This window comes from Cynara cardunculus (assembly GCF_001531365.2).
Source record: "Cynara cardunculus var. scolymus isolate 2C chromosome LG 5, CcrdV1, whole genome shotgun sequence".
Lineage (NCBI taxonomy): Eukaryota > Viridiplantae > Streptophyta > Magnoliopsida > Asterales > Asteraceae > Cynara > Cynara cardunculus.
This window is the reverse complement of record NC_037532.1, coordinates 7,238,195-7,249,738: the sequence shown is the minus strand read 5'-3', so window position 1 is coordinate 7,249,738 and position 11,544 is coordinate 7,238,195. Positions and strand designations below refer to the sequence as shown.

General features: G+C 34.2%; 1 protein-coding gene across 1 annotated transcript; it reads left to right on the top strand.

Moving 5' to 3' along the window:
• The first annotated feature begins 3,170 nt into the window (after window positions 1-3,170).
• Window positions 3,171-6,445, top strand: LOC112513307 (cytokinin dehydrogenase 1-like). Its single transcript, XM_025119536.1, has 5 exons — window positions 3,171-3,827; window positions 4,415-4,542; window positions 4,893-5,153; window positions 5,254-5,516; window positions 5,863-6,445. Exons 1-5 carry the CDS (start codon window positions 3,182-3,184, stop codon window positions 6,182-6,184), a joined length of 1,620 nt encoding a protein of 539 aa, XP_024975304.1. The 5' UTR covers window positions 3,171-3,181; the 3' UTR covers window positions 6,185-6,445.
• Window positions 6,446-11,544: the final 5,099 nt, after the last annotated feature.

Here is an 11,544-nt window from a genome sequence, read left to right as displayed (position 1 = left end):
TTAATTTGATACTAATATCGATATATTTTTGTCAAATTTTTATGATATCGTCAAACATATATTTTATTCAAAAATAAAAACATTATCGCTTTCTCAAAATCACATAAAGCCATATTATAACATCGACTGAGATAAAGAATAAAATGAAATACTAAAAACACGATGTATCTCGCTGCATTGCGCGAGTACGCTTCTAGTTTTTAAATAATATATTTTAAAATAACACTTATTATAAATTTGATTGGTTGGGAGATTATCTCAAGACCCATCTTTAAGACCAATATAACTTGTTTGACCAAAATTTTAACACTATATCAAAAAGGTGCGTACAGGGCTCTATTTCTCTTTTAACATTTTTTTTTATTAACCTGGATATCTAAGTTGTTATATGGGCCGAATGATCTTAGGACGACCACCTACTTTACAAATAGCCCGAAGTCACCACATTTGAACCTCCATGGCCTTAAGGAAATTTTTATTTCTTCTTGGATTTGAACATGGGACCTCTTGGTACTTTTGACATTTGAGCCAAGCTCAACTCAATCAGGCACTACCCTTGTGATCATTACTCTACACTTTTTATTTTATAAAAGATAATAAATACGTATTTATATTAAATTTCGGCCGTAAATGCCATTTTTTTCAATTCCTGAAAATCCAAATACGTATTTATATAAAATTCCGTAAATACCATTTTAGTCGTGACGTGTAAATGAGTAGCATGATGAAATTATGGCTTTTGGGTTTGGGTTTGGGTTCTTCGTTATGAATTTTTTACCCGTGATCGAGACCAAAATTTGCGTAAATATGTAGATACACGTTTACTTTTTCTAAAGACATGTAAATGATCTTTCGAAAGAAACGTATTTTTAAAATGTTGTAGTTTAAATTCGTTTATTTAATGGTTTATAGTTGAAGCAAAAGATTGTGTGAGAATGGGAGTTAAAGTGAGAAACGTAAGAAGGGATTTGAACCCTTGATCTTAGCCCATCCCATGAATTACGCTTCTCATGAGAATTGATCATGTGCATCTCATTATGGTTGATCTTCAGTTAGGATTGATCTAATGGTGGGGATCCTTTCTTACCCTTCTCACCTTAACTTTCATTTTCACCGGAACCCAACTTATAGTTGAAAAGATTTATTTTAAGAAATGTACTTACAAAAAAACACACCACGTTGCGTCAACATTGTGTACTAAAATAAACATTTTCTTAACTATAGACTCGTAAATACGGCTTTTGAAATATGTTCCTCCAAAAAAGGACCATACAAAGACGGCAAAATATGTTTCATGTCGATGCATTTTGCCTTTTTAAGCAAAGATACTGAAACATGTGATTATACTAAATGGTAGAAGATAATACGAACGTTACCTGGAGATGCAAAAGTGACGTAGACTTGTTATAACAACAGTGTATACCTAATTCGATACTGATATGTCTATTTGAATCTCTAAAGTCTAAGTTGAATACTATTTTAACAAAAATAATACAGTTTTCTTTCTGAACCTCAACAAGTCATTTCTCAAATTCAGTCAAATTTTAGAAAACCCGTCGAAAATCGACCATCATTAGACCCGTAAACATGATGTGTCGTTACTTAATTTCGTATATGATTTTCTTTAACTTTTATGGTTGGTATGTTACTAAACTAATATCATGTGTTTTTAGATGCCAACTTTTCAAAGACCTCTAGAGTTTACGTCGTTTTCAAATTCCTTTGATTGAGCGGGTCAGACGTGTTGGAAAACAAGCAATTAGATCGTATTGTAGCACCAACGTTTTTTTTTTTGTCTAATTCTTTAAATTTTAAAATTCTTAACGTCATGTGTAAGAATCATAAACGCTATTCTTTTAGCTAATTGATAAAATCCATTCGGTTAGCCGCTAGCTTTTTGAAAGATTATTTCAAGAAACGTTTTTAATAAGTTTCCTTTTTTTTCCACCTTTTTTCAATTGTTTATATATTTCCAATTAATCTTTTAACGTGTTATTTTAGGTCATTTTATATTATCATATATTCCCTCTATCCCAAAATAAGTATTCACGTTCATTTTTTTTTCCAACTCTATTCTTAATTAGTTGATAAGAAATTATTTTCTTCCTCATTATCAAGAATAAAATTGTCATTTAGTTAATTAAAAAGTATAATAACTGCACAATCTAAAGTTGCATGTCTTTTTTTATTATAAACATTTATTCTAATACCGGGGAAGTAGTGTATCAGCTACTTATTACCAAAAAGTAACTAACGGTCTTGTTTATTAGCAACTTAATGAGCTTAATAGTACTTGCAACTTATCTGGGTCCGCTATACATTACTATTTGATAGTGATTTACCAATATAAAAAGTGACTTATTCAATAAGTTTCCAAGAGGAAAGTTTTTGCAAAAAACCAAGTTTTTCCAAATCCGCCTCTTCCAATTAAAAAAAACACGCTCCTCCCAAACAAAACATCATCAATCTATACACGACTTTATGAAAAACCAACCAAATAGCCTCTAATTTAGCAGTCAAAAGCTAGTTTATCAGCTAGTCTACCAAATATAACCTGGTTTTATAAATAAATAAAAAAAGCATAACCTAAATATTATTACAACAAAAATGATATTATTTAAAAGATTAAAATACAATACATTTTTAAACGAGATAAAAATAAAAATGGTTGTCGGAGTCGGACGGTGGATACTTTTTAATGGTTGAGTATTAAACAAAAGCAAATGAGTCACAATACATATTGTCCATAGAAAACACATAAAAACTGGAAAAGTTTTCAAAAAGTTGGCAACTAAAAGATAAGTGCAGTAGGATTTGCCAAACCTTTTCCAATTACTTGTCGATGTAAATTCACTTTTTATACACTTCCATCATGTGAAAAAGTTGGTTTCAATAACTAACACACACTTCCATAACTTATATCAAAAAGAAAATCTCGTCAACAGACAGATAACAAAAGTTTACTGGTTTTTTTGGACGACTTCTAGGCCAAGTGCATCCTGCAGCATATATCTTCAGTCCCCTTTATAAGCCTCTCAAGTACCTCTATTTCTTTCTATGGATTCCAAACATCTCCTTTCTTAACAGACACCATATAACCACTTTTTTTCTCCACCGCCATCCACCGCTACTGCTACCGCTACCGCTACCGCTACCGCTACCGCTACCGCCACCCACCACCATGCTTAAACATACCAACCTTGTTCTCAAGATTCTGATGGCCCTGATATTGGGCTGCGACTTTGGGCAGAACAGAATCTCTTCCACCAGCAACTTTGCTGCCTCGACGACGTATCTTGGACACCATGCAACGATCGCTTCGTTGACGGAACGATTGAAACTGGACGGCAGTCTTCGTATCGACAACGTCCACCATGCAGCCAAAGATTTCGGTAACAGATACAGTATCCTCCCTGCAGCTGTTCTATACCCCAAATCGGTTTCTGATATCTCCTCTCTTATAAACTATGTATTCCAAATGGGTCCCACGTCCGGGCTGACGGTTGCAGCCCGTGGACATGGTCACTCGCTCGAAGGCCAAGCACAAGCCCATCAAGGGGTGGTCGTAAACATGGAATCACTTGGGAAATCTCAAGAAATGCGGTTTCATATCAAAGGGGAGACTCGGCCTTTTGTGGATGTTTCAGCTGGTGCGCTTTGGATAGATATTTTGCATGAGGGACTCAAATACGGGATGGCCCCGAAGTCGTGGACGGATTATCTTCATCTAACAGTTGGTGGTACGTTATCTAATGCCGGAATCAGCGGACAAGCTTTCCGACATGGACCTCAGATCAATAATGTCTACCAGCTAGAAGTTGTTACAGGTACTTCCATGCAAATTATACTTGTTCTGCCCCTACATGAGAGAGTGTGTGTGTGTGTCTGCAGTTGAAAATTTTGCAGATTTTGCAAAAAGTTTTTCCAACTTTACAGTACTTCTAAACAGTAAGTGTGGGAAAGCTGTTGATTTAGGAGAATAATCTTCTGACCTATTTTTCTTTTAAATGCATGACCTTCTAACAGATTTTGAGGCATTCTTCTATCAGACCAATACGTTCTTAAATCTATCGGAAAGTCATGCATTTCAAATAATTTGTCATAAGGTTATTCTCGTAAATAAACTGTGGCAATGTCATGATACACATAGGAATGATAAGAAAATAGTGATGACAAACTAACGACATTGTCATATTATAGCATGGGAATAGACTTTTTCGGGGCCGGGGGACCAACTAAAGAGAAAGTACAACTATAATTTTGGAACGAATGGGTATCTGAAAAAGACTATTCTTGAAGGGTATGATGGTAAATTCAAGTTGTGTAAATCAGCAGGAATCATTGAAGACAAGCAGTACCTTCTCAAAAACCCACTAGAGGAAATAAAGCTTTGTTTTAACTGATAAATGTGCAGGGACAGGACAAGTAGTTACCTGTACAGAAGAAATGAATTCTGACCTCTTCTATGGTGTTCTTGGAGGATTAGGACAGTTTGGCATCATCACCCGAGCCCAGATTTCACTTGAGCCAGCACCCAAAATGGTAAAAGAGAATAGATCCCCATTCATAATTCACACAAACTTGATCTGCATAGAAAAAATGGCAAAATGCAACAAATTTTCTTAATATTGTATCCGTTTTGATCGGTGACCTCTTAATCTTGTAACCTATGATGACGTGGATACCTGTTTATGAAAGGGGTATCGCGAAGTTGACGATAAACTTGACAACCACATCATCAAATTGGTAAAAACAGGAAATTTTGAAACTTTTACATAAAATTGGAAATTTTTATTACACTAAATAGGAATTAAAGCATGCTTCATGGCATTTTGATGCATTTTGCCCTAGAAGAAAATAACAGTCAACCTCCAATCTCTTGCTTTTGACAGGTCAAATGGATCAGAGTTCTTTACATGGATTTTGCTGCATTTACAGAAGATCAGGAGCAACTAATATCGTCTAATAATTCATTCGATTATGTAGAAGGGTTTGTGTTGATAAACAGAACCGGCCTCCTTAATAACTGGAGATCATCTTTTAATTGCAAAGATCCAGTCCAGGCCAGTCGGTTTTTTTCTGAAGGGAAGACTGTCTTTTGCCTGGAAATAGCCAAGTACTTTAAGGAAGAAGATACTGAGATCACTGACCAGGTGAACATAAGAAAACAATAAAAAAGATGGCAATAACAAACTGACAATGCCCATGAAGTTTAACCTATACTTACTATAACCTGCGTTTGTTAATATACAGAAAATTGAAGGCTTATTGTCGAAACTGAATTACAATGAATCCACCCTCTTCATATCAGAAGTGTCATATGTCGAGTTCTTGGATAGAGTTCATGTGTCAGAATTGAAACTGCAGGAGAAGGGGCTATGGGATGTTCCTCATCCATGGTTAAATCTTCTTGTTCCCAAAAGCAAAATCCACATCTTTGCCAATGAAGTCTTTGGGAACATTCTCACTGATACTAGCAATGGGCCGATACTCATCTACCCAGTTGACAAATCTAGGTAATCTTACAGTAAATCAATAAAATGATCAGAAAGAGGACTTAAGTGTTATATGACAATAAACAACCAGATAAACTTTGACTCAAACTTGAACCGTAATTAATGGGGATTTTCAAAAATATATGAACGCCCACTTTTTCCTATTTGATAGTTGCTATAATGCTTAATCGTATTTTTAAACTTATTCTAAGAAATTAATGGTGTTCATATAAGTTTTGTAGTGAAGTAGGTATGTTTGACCACACAACTCATGTTGTACCCCTTTTTTGGAAGAAAGGGGGGTTAGCATTAAAGCTTTCATCCTCATCCTGGTGTCTAATCTGCTTGCTTGTGTGATATCTTATAGGTGGAACACTAAAACATCAATGGTGACCCCAAAGGAGGATGTTTTCTACCTGGTGGCATTCCTATCTTCAGCAATGCCATCTTCAACAGGAAAAGATAGCTTAGAATACATTCTAAGCCAAAACAAAAGGATTCTAGATGTATGTGAAACAGCTAAACTCGATACCAAGCAGTATCTGCCCCATTACAGCACTCAGGAAGAGTGGAAAACACATTTTGGCAGTCAATGGGAAGTTTTTGTAAGAAGGAAATTCACCTATGACCCTCTAGCAATATTAACTCCTGGCCAGAGAATCTTCCAAAAAGCAACCAGTTTTTTATGACAACGACCACTTGTATGAATGCAACCACAAGTATCCACGATTCTAGCTCAAGTTAGACATGCATAAAAAGCTATAAACTGATTAAACTGTACATAGCGATTAGAAGTCTTTTTGTAATTTGTAACAATGGGAAGGCATATAACATGGTAACTTTCCATCATGTTAGTTTTGATAGTTGCAACAGAGAATGAAAATTTTACATCATTGGTAGAACAATAAAAATGAGAAGATATCATATAAATAGTCCTCGTGTTCATTAACAAGACTACAAGAGTACCATATAAGTTTTATATGAACCTTACATGCAAGAAATTAAAGTGTTTTTTTCCATGGCTACAGAATTATGTAACAAAACAAAGATAATGCGTTCAAGTTAATGCAGATGAACATATACTAAAGTATCAAAAAATGGCATTATGGGTTGGTAAAACAGTTGCACAAGATTCACGTCCAGATGAACAGCAAGTGTCAACACTTCCCACAGTTCCTTCTAGTGGGTGATGATTATTACTCCCTCCGTTCTAAAATAAATGTCCACAATGAAAAGGGCACACAGTTTTAAAAATGTGTAATTGTTACACTTTTTAGTTAACTAGATTACAATTTTACTCTTAATAATAGAGGGAGTAATAAATTTCTCCATCCCATAATTAAGGGTGGAATTGGAAGTTTGCACCTACTTTTGAAAGTGGACACTTATATTGGGACGAACTAAAATAGACGTGTGGAAGCTTGTTTTGGGACCGAGGGAGGACAAACCAATAAATTCGAAATTTTTATTTTCACATAGAATTTTTCTTGAGTACAAATTCTTCAGTGAACAGCATTGCATTTGAAATTGGCAGAAGCTAGAAGCGAAAGCAGACTATTTACATTGATCTGCATAATTTTGGATTTACTTTATTGTGATCCTGTAGCTGCAGAAGTTCAAAATTTAGTGCGGAGGAAGAGAAAGTGCTTGCTTTGAGGTATGTATTCTAGAGCAATTCAAATGTATGTGTTGGTGTTGGTGAGGGAAAAACCCTGACTATAGTAAATAAGATGGCCATGGGCCTCGACAGATAAATATAGGAAGCCCTAAATTTAATTCAATTCTAACTCTATCTATTAGCATCTAGCATCCTCAAATTGGAGGACAAATGTTAATCATTTGCAATTTGACAAGGTGTCCGTACCAACCAGATTCTCCTCATCTCGTAACTAGATAGCTCCTCCTATTAACCCCTATTCTCACCCTAAAAAATTTATTTTGAAATCCAACCATACTTAGAAAGCCGCCCATATAAGCTCCTCTAAAATGTCATTACTCGAAGCATCCTTGAAATTCAAGGGAAAATAAAACATAATCTGGGCATGCTCACAATAAATCCTGCAAGTGTCATTGCAGATGTTTGATCGGTGTACGCGATGAGACAGATAGCACTAAGAACACTCCTTGTGGTTCTCCTTGCATAATTTATGATGAATATAGAAAAGGATGAAATGAATACAACAATTACTTAGAGGGGTGCTGCATACTAACACATAACATGGACGGCAATAAAAACAAAATGGATGTGAGGACAGAGGTGGTTTCTTATAAAGAGAACTTCATAGAGTTTTCTGATATATATTACCAATCTAGAAACTACATGAGTGTGTTCTAACCCTTGGACCAAATCTTTCAACTGAACTGATATAAATGGTGGAAGCAAAGCTAAACAAAAACCACAAGGATCATTACGAAGTTCAAAGTTAAGCCTATGATAGCTGCCAAAAGAGACGAAATTCCCAGATGGTTACTTAGAGCTCTCACACCACTTAAATATATATTGATTCAATGYGTCAATGTTAGGAGAATTTCTATACATACAGAGGAAATAGGAGAGCACTCTTCCTTCACAAATAAACATAAGAAACCTTAATTTAATTTAATTCCAGTTCTTTCTTAATACAGTACAACATTGTTCGCAATTTGGGGGATTTTGGTAAAAAAGGTAACATAAGAATCTGTCAAAAATAGTATTTTCTTCTACACCACACAACACCATCTTTCTTCTCCAACTAATCCAACACTAGCAGAGCTTCAGTGGGCTTCTAATCTACCTTCTCGCAATCATTTTTCCCTTTTGCCACTTGCTCTAAAGAGAAATCCGTGTCCTTCCTTTCAGAATATCCTTTCATCACTACTTGCATGCCACTTATTCTCAAGAAAAGTCTATGCACTCCCTAGCAGAATCTTCTTCCATCACCACTTATATCCTCTGTCCCTAATGTTCAAATAGTGAACTAATCGTTTTTTAATCAGTTCATTCTCAACTGTGGAATCTGTAACTACTATTGTAGTGTGACTAGAATCTCAACCAATACTGTTATTGAAAAACTTACTCCAGATGGATAGTAATTTCTTATTCGCATTACGCTGTTTGATTTTTGTTTTATGATGATTACAATTCAAACTCAAGAAGGAGATGACCTGATATAACCGATAAAACAAGTTTTATATATATATATATATATATATATATATATATTTATATGCTATACAATTTAGTTCATAGGCTTCATCATGTTTCTCTCTTGATGTGATATGGTTTTTTAACATGTTCTATCCATTCTCCTTGCAAAAGGTTGAAAAAGAACAGCATGACAATTAAAGGGAAAAGTGGTGATTCCAAGGAGAAAATGGGTTGGACTAATCTAGTTTTGAAAATAAGGCTAAACATGGGTATCAAACACCAAGTTCTCAAGGGAGACAAACAACCATGAGGACTTCCTTGAAAAGAGAGTTGTGGTCCTTGTGGATAAAAAGAACAGTGGTTGTAGACTTGGAGTTTTTGGAAAGTATCTTTCCAAACTATCTTGGTATTTTGGAACTAACTTCAGCTATACATCCAAACAAGGTTATTCTTGCAGCAATTGAGAGCTAAGAGAAGAATAAAACTCGTATATTTTAGCTTTTAGTCCAAAATGGTTTAAAAGACAAAATTTTGTTGCAAGACGTGGGATACAATTTGCCAGGTTAAATTGCGAACTTGAAGGAGATTTTGGGATAGTCTCAAGATTTCTTCAAGCTAATTTTAAGATCTCTAATTCCTAATCAAATATATCTTGGTAAATCTTCTTTCGTCTCCCTCCAAGTTTCCTCTCACAATGTCTCAACCTAAACTAAAACGAATCTTCTCAATCCTGATCTCTTTGTTCTTTCTTATCCAAAGAATTTTCCATGGAGTTTTTCAATATAAATAATACATAATGAGCCATGGGTTGTAAATAGATAAACAACAAAAGTATACCCACCAAAATGGAGCTAACAGGATATTAGCAACAACTAACTAGACTAACTACTAATCAAATTCTATCTTCTAACAGATATGTGATTACTACAGCCGATAAATTGCTCCATGTAATGATAGAATAGAAGGTCTTCACAATCAGACATTCACCATGCTATTTGGTTTAACCTTGTAGCATATAACAACCATTATCAATCGTCTATTTGATCACTGTTTCATGGATAAAGCTACCATGTGTACAGGTGACACACATCCACCAGGATTTTGAGGTAGTAACTAGTATAGGCAAATTTTCAATTATCTTTTAGAATACCCCACACAATTCTAGCACAAACATTTAGGGTTCCCTTTTTCTTTTGGTTGTGCCAATGAAACGATAATTTGCCCACATTTCATGGGGCATCTACGCTTAGCTTGCTTTAAAAAGAAACATTTCTCTATATCACTACTACACACACACACACATACACACTGTAGTGCGGTTCTTTTTTATATATGACTAGTCAAATTTTTACTGCATTTACAGATAAAAGAATCAATTCAAGCATTCCCATCAAATAGTCCAGGCTCCACCACCGGTAGTTTTGACAAGAGAACTCCAAGTACAACTTCTAATGGGAACAAAAAAATTCCAATAGCCCACTATTTTTGACCTATTTCCTCTCAAATCTAAGCCTTTCCACCACAGATATGAATACATATATACACGTTTTTTATTCTTTACAGGCGATAGCCATATGAACTCAGTTACGTCATCGATAAGGGTATCTAAGTTGAAGTTGTTACAAGATGAATCAGTAGCATCGTGGAATTGTAAATTGTTGCATTGGCTGCAGGACTGGTGAAGCATCCGGTAGAAACTTCGAATTAATAGGTAGTCATAAATGAGAAGTAATACACATGGAAAAGCTTTTAATAAGTGGAAACATCAAAACCGATTTGGGAAGAGAAAAAGGGAGAATTAATTAGGGTTTTGAATCATGAAAGACTTACCAGTCACCACCGAGAAGATAATCGTTTCAAGCAGGTGGGCCTGTGTAGATCATTATGATTCCGTTATTAGATGGTTTATCCCCGAGATAATCTCGCAATTTGGATTGACCTGTATTTTTAAGAGTGAATTAGGGATTTGGTCAAGTGTTTTATGTTGAAAATTATGTCTACTCTTCCTAAATCCAAAACATTATATATATATATATATATATATATATATATATATATATATATATAGAGAGAGGGGAGCGTTCAAATAAAAACTTGACCCATTTGTATAAACCGTGTAAACCAATCTCATCCATTCATTTTTTATCAATGGCTAAGATTACATTACTTTATTTTAGGAAATTAAAAATTAAAAAATAATTAATATTTATTTTATTTCATCAATAAGGGTAGAATCGGTAAACAAATTTAATTCATAGTATTTTTTATTCAAGGCAACCATATCAGGTAAATTATATTATTAATGAAAATGTTTCATCATCATGAATATATTTCATTAACTATTTTGCAATGAAACCTTTTCACATTGAAATTTTTATATSCAGATTAATTTCATAACGAACAAAATCCATTATGCATTATTTCATTAACTATGAATCTATTTCATTAACTATTTTACATGAATCTATTTCATTACCTATTTTACATGAATCTATTTCATTAACTAATTTATTAACTATTTAAATAACTATTTTACATGAATCTATTTCATTAACTATGCACCCGTTTCATGATACGTATATTTCATAACGAACAAAATCCATTATGCACCCGTTTCATGTTCATTCTACCAACTAAACTGATCAATTNGAACAAAATCCATTATGCACCCGTTTCATKTTCATTCTACCAACTAAACTGATCAATTTCGATTACAATGCAACATTGATCACCATGAAACTAGTTCATGAATCACGAATCATTTAAAAAATGAAAATGTTTTACCATCATGAACCTATTTCATTAACTATTTTGCAATGAAACYTTTTCACATTGAAATTTTTACATGCAGCTTAATTTCATATGCAATAAAATATACTATGCACCCGTTTCATGATACGTATATTTCATAACGAACAAAAT